Here is a 19,126-nt window from a genome sequence, read left to right as displayed (position 1 = left end):
GATAAAAGGATTAGCACTGGGAAATACTTTTTGAAAGAAAAAAAGTTAATTTTATGTACAACTATATAGATCAGACCAAAATGAGGGACAAATGAGGAGGAAAGAGGGACATTGCTCCAAATTAGGGACAGTCCCTCGAAATCAGGGACAGTTGTGGGCTATGCTGCACTACCTTTTGCGATCTCAGGTGTGACTTGCATAGACATCCAAGTCACACCTGAAGTCACACCGACATGCAACGTTGAAATTGTACCACTTCAGATGAAGTTGCAGGATTTCAAAGTTGGATCCAGTGTGTACCAAGGCTAAGAGGTGAACTTCAGTGTTTAATGACAGTGGTGTGTGCCATTAAAAAACAATCTGTTATTTGGTTGCATACTTTGTCTAACATCCGGGCTTCTTGTATAATTGTAATTATAATTTTTTCTATTATAGACTCTTGAATGTCAAATTTCTGATGGAAAACACTACAGTAGGACAGGATCATGTCCAGGTAAAATGGCATCATCCTTTTTTTTTTTTTTTGATAGATGATGAAGGTTGAAAAATTTCATCAAGCGGTGCCAATTACAGAATATTCAAGGAGTTTACTGAGTTTTCATTTCATAGCCCATATAGGAAAACAAATTTGTTTTCAAAAGGCAGCCTTGAACACCACCCATATTTTCCCTAATATGTTTATTTCCTATGATTGTCAGCTCCATCTGGTGGCCAAAATGTGGTATTTCAGGAAGATACTACATTATGGCCACTAGATGGAGCTGATGACCATAGGAAATAAACATATTAGGCAAAATAGGTTGATTGTTTGTGACAGCAGTGTTTTTTTTATTTTTTTATTTAATAAATAGACCCCTAAATGTTCATTTGCCAGCCACTGCTTACCCTAGGAAAGTTCATAAGAAACGATACTGCTGATGAACAAGGTGTGAGGATCTTCTCAACAGTTCATTTGTATGTGTGTGTAGACGATACATTAGATCTTTAGTTCAAAGTGACAGGCCAGATTCACAGTGCTGACTCTTTTACGACAATCGCATTAGCGTCCATTCCTCATCCCCTGATGTATGCCGTGTTCCCAGCCAACTGAGCAACTTGAGCCGTATTCCTCAGGAAAAGCAACACACAACTCTTCCATACCGAGGCTCTAGAGTCGTGTCTTGATGCTTGCAGCCCTTGTTTGACACCAAATTTCAGCCAGAATATTGCTGGCAGACCCATACAGTTTTTATCTAAAAGCCTTTCACTGGACATCATCTACAACGTAAGAGTTTTATTAAGCCTTTAACAGATGCATTTCTCTGAAAGCAGAGGAAACCACATGGGAGAGACTCCTCTAATATCCAGGGCACAGTGTCTGCGTTCTCTCTGCTGAACCCTCCACCTCTATTGGGAAGTGCTCCACTCAGGGTCTACAACATGGTCAGGCTGAGAGAGGCCTAAGCCAGGAACAGGGAGCCATCCCCAGCCTATAAATCCTCCGTCCTCAGCCATCTTACATTCTTGTGGTCAGATCTGGCAGCCATGGAGAAGCCGCAAGGCCACTTCCCCGACTCCCGTCTGCAAATGTAAACCCCGTAAAAAAAGGAGGGAACGTCAGGTTAGAGATAGACGTGAGCCAGGGCCCGGTTCACAATAAGGCCATTCATAATCACATGGGTCTGGATCGGTTCCTGGACTATACGCTGTTTGTTTTTTATTTAATTATAATCACCACCTCCCTACGTCTTCATGTACATATGAATCCGAGGAAGCAATAAAATGTAATCGGTAGAAAGCAGACCCCACACGAAGCAGAGTTGGCACCTATGTTCTGCGGTGTGGGGTGTGACTGAGGAGCGCTTATTCTGGAATACAGGACAGAGGTCAGAAGAGGAAATCAGAAGTGAGATGAGAGGAAACAGGAATCCCAGCTTTCAATATGTCACACAGTAATCTGCAACCCTGAGCACATCATCTGCCTTCTATAAAACTACTGCCATGTACAGATCTGTTCTGCTGTACTTTCTAACCAGGACTAGAAAACCGACAACTGGCATTTGGTTCCTAGGAGTAACCGACACCGAAAAGAAATATCTCTCTTAAGGGTTGCTATAAGTGCAAGGACACTTTAAAACATCATAAAATCATTGGCAAATTCATGTTTAAAGTTCACAGCGGCACCAACAATCCAGTTGGTCCGCAGCAGCTCTGCTCCCTCCCTCAGCAGTGACTCAGCAGCTCATTTCCTCCTTCTCCCCTCTCCAAGTTGTGACACAGCAGCGAGCCCAGGGGTAAAGGGAACAGATGACAGTTATGTGGTTGGGAGGGGGGGGGGGGGGTGATGTGAAGGGGAACAGGGAACACTTGCTATAGGGGATGGGGCAGAGGACACTTGCTATAGGGGATGGGGCAGAGGACACTTGCTATAGGGGATGGGGCGGAGGACACTGCTATAAGGGATGGGGCGGAGGACACTGCTATAAGGGATGGGGCGGAGGACACTGCTATAAGGGATGGGGCGGAGGACACTGCTCTTAGTCAAAATGAGGATTTTCAAAGGTTAGTTTGGAGGTTATGTTTAAGTGTTGGGGGGTGAGTTTATATGGTAAGGTGCAGATCAGTGTAGGGTTAAGTGTGAAAACTCCTTCTCCCCTCTCCAAGTTGTGACACAGCAGCGAGCCCAGGGGTAAAGGGAACAGATGACAGTTATGTGGTTGGGAGGGGGGGGGGGGGGGTGATGTGAAGGGGAACAGGGAACACTTGCTATAGGGGATGGGGCAGAGGACACTTGCTATAGGGGATGGGGCAGAGGACACTTGCTATAGGGGATGGGGCAGAGGACACTTGCTATAGGGGATGGGGCAGAGGACACTTGCTATAGGGGATGGGGCAGAGGACACTGCTATAGGGGATGGGGCGGAGGACACTTGCTATAGGGGATGGGGCGGAGGACACTGCTATAAGGGATGGGGCGGAGGACACTGCTATAAGGGATGGGGCGGAGGACACTGCTATAAGGGATGGGGCGGAGGACACTGCTATAAGGGATGGGGCGGAGGACACTGCTCTTAGTCAAAATGAGGATTTTCAAAGGTTAGTTTGGAGGTTATGTTTAAGTGTTGGGGGGTGAGTTTATATGGTAAGGTGCAGATCAGTGTAGGGTTAAGTGTGAAAACCAAGTAAAGGGTTAAAAGATAGCTTTCATATCAGAAGCATGGCTACACTGAGAACTGCACAAAAATAAATAAATAAAACCACACAACATACAAAAGTCTCCTTAGCAAATTACTAAAGTAACCTGCCTGATGAGTGAGCTCCAAGGGAGTCTGGTTGCACCCCCTCCCTCCACAATATTATCATAAATGTTTGAGCAACCAAAACTTAGCTGCTGAGAAAGACACAATGGCATATCCAGTTTTCCTCTAAGATTGAACTCCCTCTTTACTCATCAGTCTTAAAACTGCTAATATCACGCAAGTCTATTACAACTTTCCACCTCCAGCTACCAGGTCCAGTGCATGAATCAGATTTCTAGAGGGAAAGCTCTTTAATAAACATCACAACTGGTTCATTGTAACGTCACTCACCGCCTCTCTCCGCTGTGTTCAAACTTTATCCGCACGTCATTCTGCAACAGAGACATACAATAAATGTGATCTTTAATGGTTTTCACATATAATATAAAGAGCCACAATATGGATGTTCTCATTTATTTCAGAAAATATTCATCATGTATGTGACTGGTATGTACTTATATCAACTGCCAGTGTATTTCCGTATGACCTGTTCACGCTGCACAACATTAAAAACATAGGCATCTCATAATAACTAAAGGATGCATCTAAAAAATCAGTGATGGTGACATTCACCACCGGTGCATCTTCCTGGTGCATGCGTTTTAAATTACAATGACTGATTCAACCTCAGTGAATGTTTGGTGAATGTCACATTTGTAAATATAACCCTATATGTGCTTTTAAGCATTTTATAAAAATTAATATCTGTGTGTCCTAGATGCTTATGTTTGCATACAATAAAAGAAAAAAAAAGTAATAAACACACCTAAACATAAAAACACCTCAAACCCTTGAAAATGCATATAATAAAAAAGGTGTGAACAGACAGACTCTTAAGGGGGGAGAGTTACTAAAACTGGAGAGTGCAAAATCTGGTGCAGCTCTGCATAGAAACCAAACAGCTTCCAGATTTTATTGTCAAAGCTTAATTGAAGAAGCTGAAGTTAGAAGCCGATTGGCTACCATGCACAGCTGCACCAGATTTTGCACTCTACAGTTTTAGTAAATCACCCTCTTAGACTCCATTCACACAACTCCAAAGTTGCATGATTTCCAATGCGACTTTGGAGCGCGTCTTTGACCCGACTTTACTCTCTCTGGATTAAAGTACTTTTTCGAAGTCACTGGACTTTAAGTTGCACCGATTTGAACAGGTGCCATTGAAAAGAATGGGCTGTGACCTGTCATGCAACTTTGATGTCCAAAGTCGCACAAGTTGCACAAATGTGAATGGAGCCTTAGGGGGAGATTTACTAAAACTGGTGCACACAAAATCTGGTACAGCTACACATAGTAACCAATCAGCTTCCAGTTTTTTTTTTTTTGTCAAAGCTTAATTGAATAAGCTGAGGTTAGAAGCCGATTGGCTCCCATGCACAGCTGCACCAGATTCTGAGCGCTCCAGTTTTAGTAAATCTCCACCTTATTGTCCTTATTTGAGATGACCGAACAGCAAAAAAATTATATCAAGTGTGGTTTAGCCAAATGTTTTTTTTTTTTTTTTTAAATTCAGGAACCACTGAAACGTGGATATTCCCAGCAGGAAGTTCAATTAAAGTTAATAAATATCCAAACCAGACTCAAAAAAAAAAAAAAAAATTTAAAAGTATATATTACAGAGCAGCAGAATAGTTTGGGAAGCTCTTGGCAGCCATGCCTGATGAGATGATGGGGCCAAAAAAACATCTGAGACGCTTCTACCAGGGATACCAAGATAGAGGAGTGGGACCTGATGGTATTGGCAGCCAAGCTAGGGGTGCTAAGAAAAAGAAATAGCAGATATAAAACCCAGAGACAACCTTTAGACTCCTGAAAGCTTTTTTTTTTTAAAAAGCGATCAGTCAAGAATAACACTGAAATTCAGATTTGTTCCGGGGCAATCTGACTTCAAGCCATTCTCTGGGGGAAAACAAAACTCCTCCTTTGCAGTGGAGGTGCCACTGTACTGTACGGGTTACATGGTTGTCAATGTTCAGGGTACCGGAAAATGCAGTTTATTACCAGATTCCTGCTCCCTCAGCAGCCAGTGCTCTGGTTTATGGACTGTCCTCAGCATCCCCATTTCTAGTGCAAGGCTATGGATGTGCATATAAATTAGAGCTAAAAGGCAAAACCTTTTTTCTCTCCTTTTGGATAATGTAAAGGAGGGTTATTGCTGCCAAAAATGCCCACGATTTTGCCACACTTATGTGTTTTTCATAGGTCGCGGGACTCTTACAACGCATCAAAAATATAACACGGCTGCATTTTTGATGCGTTCTTGCGATTTTAATGCAGAGGTAGATTTTTTGTGCGTTTTTTTTTTTTGTAACTGCCAAAATATGCACCAAAAATGCAGCAAGCGGGATTTTTAACAATGCTTCAAAAGGTTCCCGATAATAGCCGACAAATTCATATACATTTATATGCACGATAATAAAAAAAAGTCAAATATACAATTATTTATAAAAATATATATAGTATATTTTTTTTAATGTAAATTTTGGGTTAGTTTTCGGCAGTACATCCTGAATTTTCAGTTTCAGCACCAGAATTTTCATTTCAGTGTTCTAATCCCTCTCTACTCTGTCCAAAAAAGAAAAAAAAAGTTTTGCTTTTCGCTCTACTTTAACCCTCGCACTATAGAAAAGGTTTTTTTTTTTAATTTTCCCAGAGTTTAGCTTTCACGAAATTTGGTACAAATCTAATATTATGCGAATTTTGGGATCAACTCTAGTCCTTATTGTAGGGCTGGAGGGAAAGCCAATGCAGAGGTACAGCTAAATAGTACACCACAAACATAAAACATTAACAATGATCTGTTGAAATAAAGAACAAAAGCTGATCAAGTATAGACAAGGAAGAAAAAAAAAAGGCCCCCACTATGCAGGCACATCACTCAAGAGGCAGTGTTTTAGGAAAGGGGGGGCCGGCTCTGCCACAGCATATACCATGACCAATGAACATCTAACATTGAATACTCTCTTTGTACAAGGCCTTACAATCCTCTCCTCCAGGGAGCTCTGATTTCAGCCTACAGACGTGTACCTGTTTGTTGGGTTGACTGCAGGCCTTGGTCTTCACTCCCTCAATCACTGGCGTTCGATGGCGCTTGCTTAGCTGCAGGGCAACCAAGTCATTCATAATGGATTTGAGGGCCTCTTGCTCGTCTGTTAGAAGGCAGAAAACAGAAAATGTTATTTATTTCAGGTACTTATATAGCGCCGCCAATTTACGCAGCGCTTTACATAAACAGTATACATTCACATCAGTCCCTGCCCTCAGCCCAGTTATATGACTAAGTGCCACAAATATATTGAAATTATGAGACCAAAATGCCAATAGACTGGTACCTTCTGCTCTGAACTCCTCTAGTGCATTTCCTGAGACTAGGCACTGCCGTTTTAGAACCACATAACTGTATATCTAAGGCATTGTGGTCTCTGACTGCTAGCCTGGGAGCATCTGGTGATGTCACTACTGGGCTGCTTCCTGTTTTCCATACTGGAGAGGAAGCTGTACCTGAGGACTTGCAGCACAAGGATCTCCCTATTTCAACTTCAGTGAATCTATGCATCTTCCACCTATCCTGCTTCTAGAATATTCCCCACCAGTCATCAGATGACCAATAATCATCAGGTAGAGGCAGCTCTGACATGAGGAAGTGAAGCCCTACCTCTACCAAGATGGCCGCCTTCACAGACAGAAACTGCAGATGGCAAGCCAGTAATGGAACAACAATCAGCTGTAGGGAGCCAAAAGGCAATACTGGTGACCAGGGCAGGGGCAAGGGGTGGGCAGGAGGGGCGGCTGCTCTGGGCACTGTGGTATCATGTGAGGTCGGGGGACACCACAAGGAGATTGGGGAGAGGGTGGGGGGGGGGGGGGGGAGTTTGTGTTGGGAAGGATAATTTGTGGGAGTGGCAGAGGAGTAAGAATTGTTCTAGGAAGGCAAATTTTGGGAGGTGTAGCAAGGTGGTGATTTTTGGCGATGTGTGTTGAAAGGGGGGGAGGAATTGTGCTAGCAGGGGTGATTGGGGGATATTTGTGATAGGATGGGAAGAAATTTGTGGGGGGGGGGGGGGGGGGGGGGGATATGTGCTAGGATGGGGGATTTGGAGTGGGGAGGAGAGGATTTCTGCTTGGAGGGGAAATTTGAGGGGTAGAGGATTTTTGCCAGGAGGGGGAATTTTTTTTGTGGGGGGGAGGATTTGTGCTGAGGGCATATGCGGAGAGGATTTGAGTTGGGGGGGGGGGGGGGCGCTAAGATTTTCTACTGGGAGTGGGGGGGGGGGGGGGGAGGAAGAGGTGCTCATTTTTTTCTTTGGAGGGAGGGGATTTTCGCCGACACAATGCTCATACATCTTTTGGGGGGGGGCGACAATTTGGCATGTTCACCCTGGGCTCTAGATAACCTTGTCATCGCACTGCTGGTGACTAGTCCCCTTGTCAGCCTTTTTGGGCACAGCTTCCACAGTACAGGTAGGCATTATTTAGGGGAATCATTAACAACAAAAAGGTGGTGGACCCATCGCACACAGCAATTGACATTGTCCGTTTCATATTCTCATCACCTAAAGGGTGCTAGATTAGACCCAGTACATCCAATACAACTCCAAATCCCTAAAATGAACCAAAGCACAAATTATCGCCTAAGGAAAAGTAGGAAACCCCAGCACTCCAAGCTGCGGTGAAACTACAAATCCCATCATGCCTCTGGGAGTCATGCCTTTGGCTGTCAGAGTCCTGCAATGCCCCATAAGACTTGTAGTCCCACAACAACTGGAGTGCCGAGATTGCCTATACCTGACCCACAGCCTCCAAGCACCATCTTTCCATCCTATACATATCCAGGACTCTAACACAACGATACGAGATACTTCATTAGTGGCCAATTAAAACTACCTGGAATAAAAGACACTTGATAGATGTTCTGACAAACCTCGGGATAGAAGACTTTTACCAGACATGTAAATACAGCTCTATAGGAAAATTAAAACAAATGAAGAACTCCATTTTACCTGGTCCCTTCTAAAAACACACTACTAGAGAAATTTGGAACACACAGAATTGTGAAGGCTTCTATTTTTATAACAAGTGCCAAATGTCAGAGGATTAAGGTTCATACAGTTCCAAATGGATGTGACAAAGAACAAGGGAAGGAAGTGGCACAGGCAAGGGAAATTTCAAGCCTCACACAGCTACAAGCAACATCTACAAAGCCTGACCCAGAACACAGTAAATACATAAAACCAGAAGTGCGAGGGGGCGTGGCTTAGCTATGGAAGCGTGAGGACGCACCGCCGGGAGCTCTGCACTGGAACGGGCTGAGAACCACCCGTAGAACCGAGCAGTCAAGCCAGCCTCACATGCCAGGGGGCCGCAAACACCCACCGGCCACCGAGGAACGGAGGGGACCCGAAATCACCCATTATTTCCTGAGGCAACAGCCAATCTCCTCTCCGGCCGGAACAAGATGGCGCCACCACAAGTCTCCACGGCGCACACCGCTGCTACAAGTAAGAGGGGCACACAGTTAGCCCTCCCCGCAGCTGATGAGGACTTTCCACCCCTATCACACAGGGCGCCCTCGCCCATACAGTCCCCCGCCATCCCGTTTGCGGACACTCTACTATCATCAGAGGGCACAGGGGATGGCTGCGGCACGGTGGAGGGCTCATTGAGGGATATAGTGTCGGGCTTACCCTCTAAACAGGACCTAAATGCTATGGCCACTTCAATTGTCAACGCCCTCACTAGGGAACTCCATGATTTAAAGCAGCAAGTGGACACGGTGGAGGAGCGGGTAACTGTTATAGAGTCCTCCCATGCAGACACTGAAGCCCGCATTACATCCCTGGAGTCTGAACATAGGGCCTTTCGCCGCCATCTTGTGGATGTGCACCTGCGACTCGACGACGGCGAGAACCGGAGTAGGCGGAATAATCTACGCCTCAGAGGTATTCCGGAGGCCACGATGGGCCCCGATCTCCGGTCCACTGTCATTGCTATTTTGAACCAGGTCCTGGGGAAATCACCCACCGCAGACTTGGAATTAGACAGGGTGCACCGCATACCGGGCCCTAGGGCCCCTCCTTCTGCACAGCGATCACCAGCGGACACTGATCCCCCCCGGGATGTCTTGTGCAGAGTGCACTTCTTTACAATTAAGGAGGATATTCTATGTCTAGCATGGGAAAGGGGCCCGATAGACTTTGACGGAGCCACCATCCGGATCTTTCCAGACATTTCCAGGCTAACACGTGTCATGCGTGGGATGATGAGGCCTCTGTTGGATGTCATTCGTGAGGCAGACGCCACTTACCGCTGGGGACACCCCTTTCATTTGATAGTCAGGAAGCAAGGATCTGAATTTCACCTTCGCACGCCGGATCAGCTCCCTGCACTGTTTCACTTCATTACCAGACCGGCGATGGATGTACCTAACTGGTTCGACTATTTGCTTTCACAGGACACACCTAACCCATCTGTACCCCGGCAACAGAGGGTCCGACGCTCCCGATCTCGCCCACCTAACCGAGAAGCCTTCAGATCCCACCCGACATCCTCTGAGGACTAGTCACTCCCTAACGCACAGGAACTGGTAAGACCCACAGCACTCCAGGTCTGCAGCATCCCTTATGTTTTCCCGTTTTGGTGACCCACCCAGGATTCCTCAAGTTGACAGTTCAAGAACCCGACTGTGCCAAGGGGACGTGTTCACACGGACTCTTCAGCTCTCCACTTTCAGCGGCACCGCCTGGCCCAGCATGTCTCCCCACTTGATATGTTCATATTTTTGTCTTTTTTCTTTCCTATGGGGGTTGTGCGGGCTGGGGTGGGGTGCACTGCATACATTGCCTCAGGGGGCCACGGCGGGGGGTTTGGCTCATGCGGACTCGCGCGTTGCTCCCTTATTCCGGTTCTTTTAGGGACTGGTGGGGGCGGCGTGCGGATCCGCATGGGTCCCACCATCATGGGATCTACTTATCAGGGACACGGTCATAGGCCGCAAGGATGCTCATATGTTCCTCGTTCTCCTTTTAAAGGGGGTATTCTGTGAGTACAACACTCCCTCTTGCATTTCCGCTAGCCCATGTTATAGCTGGGTTGTGTTTATGTTTATATTTATGTTGATATGGTGTCTGTGCCCCTGTTTCCCCTGGCATGTTCATGGCAATTGTCCTGCAGGCCTGGAAGCTGCTGTTTTGGCCTTGTTGTACTGCGAGACGGGATACAGGGGACCCGGCGCATGCATGGCTCGGGAGCGTAAGTTGCCTGTGCGGGTCCCCCCTGTCCATAGGTCGCCTCAACGGTGCATCAACACCGGGCGGCCCCAAGAAAACTGGTGTTATTATGTTCTACATGGATATCAGAAACACACTAGAGCTTCGATTTTCTATTTTTTTTTTTTTTTTTAAGATGGTTAGACTGTTTTTTGCATATTCATTCTTTATGGTTCTCACTGTGCTTATCTAGTGCATCTCCCCCAAACAGAGTATTTTTCATATTCATCTTTAAGATTAAATACGTACCTTACAAAACAGCGATCCTCGCTGCACTGACCACCCCCATATAGGGCGGCCCCCCGGTTGCCATATTTTTGTTAATCGGGGGTCCATAGAGTAATTATATTACAGCATAGTTCTACCCTTTTTAATTCCCCTACCCCTTACTAACTCTCCACGTACCCACTGTTCCCTCTGTCTCTTGCTCTGCTTCCTCTCCCTCTTTTTTCCCCTCGGTGGTCCTGCCCCCCGTTTGGGCGGCGAAGTGGCTTAGAAGTGATTGCCCTTTTCATCCTCCTAACAGCGTCTGTCCTGGCGATAGACGACGGGATGGGTCTCCTAAAGTTTACCTCACTCAATGTCCGTGGCCTCAATATCCCGGAGAAGCGATCTCAACTTCTTACGGACTTACGTAGAGGCAACACTCAAGTTGCATATCTACAAGAAACTCACTTTCATGGTGACCGTATCCCCAAATTGACCAACAGATCCTTTCCAACGGCATACCACAGTATTTCGCCCATCTCCAAATCTAAGGGGGTTAGCATTCTGATAGCAAAATCTGTACCATGGACGTTTGAGGCGCAGCGAGTAGACCCACAGGGCCGCTTCCTCCTGCTCAAGGGGAAGATCTTCGACGTGCAGGTTACCTTTGCTAATGTATACTTCCCCAATGTGGATCATGTAAAATTCCTGTATGGGTTGGTACCCCAGCTGTTAGAGTTCTCAGAAGGGATGCTCATCTTTGGGGGGATATGAATTTTGCGTTGGACCCTGTGCTGGACACTTCTCGGGGCGCCTCACACCTGTCTTATGCCCGCCTTAAACGGCTGAAGGCTGACCTCCACACCCTACGCCTAACAGACCCATGGCGCTTACTGCACCCCCAAGACAGAGACTACTCTTATTTCTCGCAAGTCCATCACTCATACTCACGACTAGACTATCTGCTATTGTCCCATAAGGACCTAGCAAGGGTGGTGGCATCCTCTATAGATGTCATCTCCTTCTCGGACCATGCACCAATACACCTGACATTACAACTGGGACCATCGACCAAATCTCCGCCCTCGTGGAGACTAAATGAGGCCCTGCTACAGTCGGAGGAGACCCGTGCAGAGGTACTGGCCAAGTTACAGGAGTATTTCTCTTTAAATGCTACCTCGGTCTCAAACCCTCTAGTGATGTGGGAGGCATATAAGACGGTCATCAGGGGCTCTCTAATTAGTATAGGGGCCCGTCTTAAGAGGGAGAGAACCCGCCGAACTGAGGAACTTCTCCTCCAGATTCAGACCTTAGAGCGCTCCCATAAGGCTAGTCTAGCTCGCTCCACCTACCAGGAGCTACTCAAAGCTCGTGAAGAACTTCGTTCACTCTTGTTTCACAAAACGAAGGAGAAACTGGCTTGGGCGCGACGTACAATGTATGAGTTCTCTAATTAACCTGGCTCCCTCCTCGCAAGAGCACTAAGAGGCCCTCGCACCAAAACTCCCATCTCTCACATTATGTCCCCATCAGGACGTAAGGTGTTTACTTCCGCCGACATGGCAGGAGTTCCGATCGTTCTACAAGGATCTCTATATTCTAGACAGGCCTCCACCCGATGATCCTAACTCAGCCGGGGGTTTCACCCCCTGCACTTACTTAGCCTCCTCAGGCATGCCCTCCCTACCGGCAGATGCCCAGGAGGAGATGGAGGAACCCCTGGTCCCGATGGCCTCACACCAGCCTACTACAAAACCTTTTTTGAGACGCTTTCTGTACCATTTGTATCTGCGCTCAACTCGATTACGAAAGGGAATTCTTTCCCCTTGGACACTCTTAGAGCCTATATATCACTCATCCCCAAGGAAGGGAAGGATCTGCAGCGTTGTGGGAGCTATCGGCCGATAGCTCTACTGAACACTGATTTGAAATTATTCGCCAAGATACTGGCGAATAGGTTGCTTCCACATATACCGAGCCTAATTCACAAAGACCAAGCAGGCTTTGTACCACAACGGGAACCCCGTGACAACACCATTAGGGTAGTCAATCTGATCCACGCAGCCAGGACATCACGGCGACCCCTTCTCCTGCTGTCAACAGACGCGGAGAAGGCCTTCGACCGGGTAGATTGGACTTTCATTAGGGCCACTCTAGAACATATTGGCCTTCGCAACTCGATGCTCAACTGGATATTGTCACTCTACTCCGATCCCACAGCTGCGGTGAAGGTTAATGAGACGAGGTCGGGTTATTTCAATATTCGAAACGGTACCCGGCAGGGCTGTCCCCTGTCACCGTTGATCTTCATACTCACCCTAGAACCCCTGCTTTGCAGGATACGGGCAAATCCAAATATTGTGGGCTTCCGTAAGTCCTCTGGGGCTCATAAGGTCGCCGCCTTCGCGGATGACCTCATTTTCTTCTTGGCGGACCCACTTGCTTCGCTCCCTATCCTGCTCCATTCTCTTCAGGAATATGGGGCCCTATCTCTTTTTCAAATTAATATGACCAAGTCCTCCATGCTTAACATTACGCTTGGCTCAGACACGGTGCGTCAATTGTGTTCAGAATACCAATTCCATTGGGCAACCAACTCTATACCCTACCTAGGAGTAGCGATTACACCTGACCCTGCAGATCTCTATCGAGCCAATTTCGCCCCAATGCTTCAGAGTCTCAAAACGGATTTACAACACTGGCACTCTCTTACCCTAACATGGTTTGGTCGATGTAATGCCATCAAGATGACCGCACTGCCGAGGATTCTTTACTTGCTACAGGCCCTCCCCATTCGCCTCCCGTCACCCTTTTTCAAGCGACTTGACACACTTTTTCGAGAGTTTGTCTGGTCACACCGAAAGCCCTGCATCAAATTGCAATTACTCCATATGGCAAAGCGTAGGGGGGGGGGGGTTGGACTCCCAGACATGAAGGCATACTATAGGGCAACGCATCTTACCAGGCTAATTGACTGGTACTGCCATGCAGAGGCAAAACAATGGGTAGCAATGGAGTTGGAGGATTCGGACGGCACAGCCAAGAGTTGGCCTTGGATCTCCACCCCTATACCAAAGTCCATTATCGATCACCCCACTTTAGGCAGCACATTACAGGTTGCAAGAGAAACCTTCCACAAATCCTCGGTGTCCCCCATACCCTCTCCCATGGTGCCGGTTCTGGGTAACCCGGACTTCCCACCTGGCTGCCAGGGTCCAATCTACAGGTCCCTGTCGGCAGAGGGGAAGTGGCCACACCTTTATGACTTCCTTGGACCAAATGGACAGCTTAGTGCAGCTGCAGGATTGGAAGGCTCCAACCCACCACTGGACTTCTTGAGTGGTCTCCAATTGCGTAACTATTTACGTTGATGCACACGGATCTTGGGTAATCCACGCCCGCTCACAGAGTTGGAACAAATATGCCACCGAAGGGAACCTACGCGCCACTCTCTGTCTTTAATCTATTCCTCCCTGATCGCCCCGACGGAGGGATTTATTCCCCCTTTTATTTCTAAATGGGAGGAGGATCTAGGAGTCCACTTTGATGACTCCCAGAGGGAGAAGATTCTACATTTCGCCCAAAAATCATCTCTAGCCACAAGGGTTCAAGAGACCTGTTACAAAATTGTAACTAGATGGTACAGAGTGCCATCCACTCTGCATCGGTTTTTTCCACAGGTACCAAGTCTATGCTGGCGCTGTGGGTTAGGGGAAGGAACAATGTTCCATATCTTCTGGGATTGCCCTAAAATTAAACCCTATTGGCGGGAGGGGACATGCACGATCGAACCTCTGACAGGTGCCAAGTTGGGGGGAGACCCTGGGGCGTGTCTGTTGCACCTCTCTAGACGTCCAATTAAGAAATATAAAGCCTCTCTAACTATACAGTTACTGAATGCAGCCAAGGCCTGCATCCCCTTATTTTGGAGATCGGAGACCCCACCAACTCAAATCCAGTGGTATGCCAAGGTCAATGAGTTGCGTGATATGGAAGAAGATCTCACTGCTACTTTACACGGTAGGGAGGAGGCCTTTCGTGGTGTCCCTGGCAACACTTCATTTACTCTGAGGATTACCTCCGTGAGGTGGCACTGACTGAATGACCCCCGGTAGGGGGCGCCGTCCTCAGCCTCCATCTGTATCTCCTCCTCCTTCCCCTTTCCTCTTCACCCTTGCTTCTCCCTTATATGCACCACCTCTATTCGCCACTTGTCCCTACCCTCTACTCCCTTTTTCCTCTTTTGTTACTTTACCCCATTTTGTATCTTTTTCCAGTGATGGGAAGGTCTACTCAGATATGTTGCATATCATGGTGTGCATTGCACTTTGGCAGTATCCCATGGCTAAACTCTGTTGACTTTATAGGAAGTTCTCACCCCTGGTGTGAGGAGAGTTTTTCCTTCATCATTTGGACATGAATGGTGCACGATTTAACTGGTAATCAGGGTTACGCTTAGGAAACCTCCCCGGTTCTGTAGTCGATCAGTTACCTAGTATGACCCTTTTCTTGTGTTTTTTTTTTTTCTGTTTCATATATGCTCCATAGATCGTGCAATCAGGAGAAATGTTACTATATAGTATCGAAATAACCAATTACTCTGTTAATGACCTATCTCCACTATGGTTTTTACTGTAAACCCATAAGCTGTATGATATCTTACATTTTGTCTACTGAACTGTAACATTTATTTTTGGAAAATAAAGGAATTACAAAAAAAAAAAAAAACAGAAGTGCGGGTACAATGGGCCACATGGGCCGTTCACTCTGCAAGGGAATTTTCCTCACAGCTTAGTGAATGAGGTGAAGCTCTGCTGACTTTGACCAATCTCATAAAAGAAAAAAAAAAAAAAAGTGCGGTTTGGGCATTCTTTGCAAAAAGAAATTTCACCACATTCACTAAGCTCTGATCAAAATTTATTTGCAAAGTGAACAGCCTATTTACCTTTCATAAATCAACTCCATTGACTCCAACAATGATCCAGCTGTAAAATTCTTGGAGGATCGCCTACCATGACCCTAGGATTTGTCCAGACCTGTAGGACATGACTTCAGGGAAATATCTGGGATAAAGGCCCCTTTCACACATGTGGTTCCTTTCATCAGTTCAGTCACGTTTTTTTCAAAGAAACCACCAAAACCATCCGTTTTTTACATCCTCCAGCCAGAGTTCTTAAAGTGATTGTAAAGGTTTGTTTTTTATTAAATAACAAACACTTTATACTTACCTGCTCTGTGCAAGGGTTTTGCACAGAGCAGCCCCGATCCACCTTTTCTGTGGTGCTCCTGGCTCCTCCTCTTCATCGGGTGCCCCCACAGAAAGCAGCTTTGCCTGGGGTAACCCAACCAGGCGCACTCATGAGTCCCGCTGCTGCGTCCATTGGACACAGACAGCAGGACTCGGCCCCACCCCCGTGTCACTGGATTTGATTGTCAGCAGCGGGAGCCAATGGCTCCTGCTGCTATCAATCTATCCAATGAGGACCTGAGACAACGGCTGGAGCTGGTGTGCTCATGCACATCACTGGAAAAATCAAGTTCAGGTAAGAAAAAGGGGGGCTCAGGGGGCAGCTGCACCACAGAAGGTTTTTCACCTTAAAGCGGAGGTTCACACAAAAACTGAACCTCCACTTTTCAGAACCCTCCCCCCCCACCGGTGTCACATTTGGCACCTTTCAAGTGGGAGGGGGGTGCAGATACCTGTCTAAGACAGGTATTTACACCCACTTCCAGGCATAGACTCCCACGGGAGTCTACGCCACTTCCCGTCCCCCAACACTGTCTGCTGGGACACACACGGGTCCCAGAGACAGCAGGGACGATTCGGATTTTGCAGCGTGACTCGCGCATGCGCAGTAGGGAACCGGGAAGTGAAACCGCAAGGCTTTATTTCCTGATTCCCTTACCGAAGATGGCGGCGGCAGCATCTGAGGAGCGTGCGACGGTTTGGCCAAAAGCATTGCAAAGCCATTGTATAAAAACCTGCAGGAGATGTGGAGATGTTGCCTACACCAGCCAATGAGCCACTACTGGAAAAGAGAAAGTGGATGCTACAGGCCACAGCTCCACATTCACTCCTCCTACAGGAATCAGACTACCGTCATTCTGAAAGGTGTAAATAGCACAGTGATTTCCGGTACAATCTGCAATTGTGAGTATACTCAATAATGAATAATGGATTTGTGCTTTAAAAAAAGAAATTGAATAACAGTGGAGAATATGGGAGAAAGAACCAGCTTCGTTCATTATGGCAGGGCTGACAAACTGAGCAGCCGGGCCAGCGAGCTCTGTTATGGATCCGGCAACATTTGATTTGGCACGGCACCGTAAAAGGTGAAGATACAGAAGAAGGGAACACGGTGACTGGCCTATACCCAGAGGCTCTTTAAGGCCCCTTTCACACTGGGGAGGTTTGCAGGCGCTATTGTGCTAAAAATAGCGCCTGCAAACCGACCCGAAAGTGCCGCTGCTTTGTTTCCAGTGTGAAAGCCCCGAGGGCTTTCACACTGGAGCGGTGCGCTGGCAGGATGGGAAAAAAAGTCAGCAGCATCTTTGGAGCGGGGAAGGAGCGATGTATACACCGCTCCTTCCCCGCTCCTGCCCATTGAAATCAATGGGACAGCGCGGCTATAGCGCCGGCAAGGCGCCTCTGCAGAGGCGCTTTGCGGTGGTTTTTAACCCTTTCTCGGCCACTAGCGTGGGGCAAAACCCGCCCCACTACCGGCCAAATACCGACGGTAAAGCGTCGCTAACAATAGCGGCGCTTTACCGCTGACGCCGCCCCAGTGTGAAAGGGGCCTTAGGAGACAGTATTTGTGGGATGCTGACCTACATATTTTGTTCAAAGTTGTATTAAACCCTCAGCCACCCCAAGTAAACTATATATTACAATTCTTACCCCAGCAAGTGCAGTTTCCATTTTTTTTTTTTTACTACTGGCTCTGGCTCTCTCAGTGCTGCTTCCCTGAATTTACAGTAAGGAGAGAACAGTGGACAGTGCATTCTGGAGTCCGTCTATTAGCTTGCAAAAGGGAAGGGGGAGGAGGAATGAGTAGCAGGGAAGTGCCTTGCCATCCTAGGCTATGGGGCTGTGTGTTTCTACTGATGCACACAATGTAGGGAGACACAACTCTAGTCCCTGCATACAAGGGTGGCTCCATGAGGTGCTGCAAGAGAAAGGAGCAACCCTGAAACAGGAAACCTGGGGCAGGGATCATGACAGCAGCTTAAACAGGAACAGAGGCAAGGATTAAAAGATAAAGAAGCTGCAAACTCAGTAAGTGAATAAATCAGCTGCTGAAAGCGCTTTAAAAAACTGGGAGTGCTTAACATAACTTTAACCATTTGCCGACCGGCCGCAGTACATATACTGCGGCATGTCGACTCTATTGCATGAAACGACGAACCTGTACGTCATTTCGTGCATTGGGCAGCGGGGGGCGCCAATCAGCTGGTCACCCAGAGAGATAGAACGGCAGTCTGCAACAGAACGGCAGAACAAGGCAGACCGCATTAACTTTAATAAATCACCGGGACCAGATGGCTTGCATCCGAGGGTACTTAGGGAACTCAGTCAAGTGATTGCCAGACCGTTGTTCCTAATTTTTACAGACAGTCTATTGACTGGAATGGTACCAGCTGATTGGAGAAAAGCCAATGTAGCACCAATATTTAAAAAGGGCCCAAAATACATCCCTGAGAATTACACACCAGTTAGCCTAACATCAATATGCGAGCTCTTGGAGGGGATGATAAGGGACTATATACAAGATTTTAGTAATGAAAACGGTATCATTAGCAGTAATCAGCATGGATTCATGAAGAATCGTTCTTGCCAAACCAATCTATTAACCTTCTATGAGGAGGTGAGCTGCCATCTAGATAAAGGAAGGCCCGTAGACGTGGTGTATCTGGATTTTCCAAAAGCATTTGACACAGTTCCCCATAAACGTTTACTGTACGAAGTAAGGTGCGTTGGCATGGACCATAGGGTGAGTACATGGATTGAAAACTGGCTACAAGGGCGAGTTCAGAGGGTGGTGATAAATGGGGAGTACTCGGAATGGTCAGAGGTGGGTAGTGGGGTTCCCCAGGGTTCTGTACTGGGACCAATCCTATTTAATTTGTTTATAAACGACCCGGAGGATGGGATAAACAGTTCAATGTCTGTATTTGCAGACGATACTAAGCTAAGCAGGGCAATAACTTCTCCGCAGGATGTGGAAACCTTGCAAAAAGATCTGAACAAATGAATGGGGTGGGCGACTACATGGCAAATGAGGTTCAATGTAGAAAAATGTAAAATAATGCATTTGGGTGGCAAAAATATGAATGCAATCTATACACTGGGGGGAGAACCTCTGGGGGAATCTAGGA

The 19,126-nt window shown here is 47.1% G+C and overlaps 1 protein-coding gene across 2 annotated transcripts in view; it reads right to left on the bottom strand.

Annotated features, from left to right (window-relative positions):
- The window catches only part of MAP3K3 (mitogen-activated protein kinase kinase kinase 3), a 52,312-nt gene that overhangs the window by 26,498 nt on the left and 6,688 nt on the right, over positions 1–19,126 (bottom strand). For both annotated transcript variants that reach the window (XM_073607599.1, XM_073607598.1), the window contains exons 2-3: positions 6,306–6,427; positions 3,570–3,610 (exon numbers count right to left, since the gene is read on the bottom strand). In XM_073607599.1, the coding sequence (XP_073463700.1) occupies positions 3,570–3,610; positions 6,306–6,427 (163 nt within the window). The remainder of the gene's footprint in view (positions 1–3,569; positions 3,611–6,305; positions 6,428–19,126) is intronic.

The sequence above is a fragment of the Aquarana catesbeiana genome, linkage group LG12 (genome assembly GCF_042186555.1).
Source record: "Aquarana catesbeiana isolate 2022-GZ linkage group LG12, ASM4218655v1, whole genome shotgun sequence".
In the NCBI taxonomy this organism is placed as follows: domain Eukaryota; kingdom Metazoa; phylum Chordata; class Amphibia; order Anura; family Ranidae; genus Aquarana; species Aquarana catesbeiana.
This window is presented reverse-complemented; position numbering and strand designations above follow the sequence as displayed.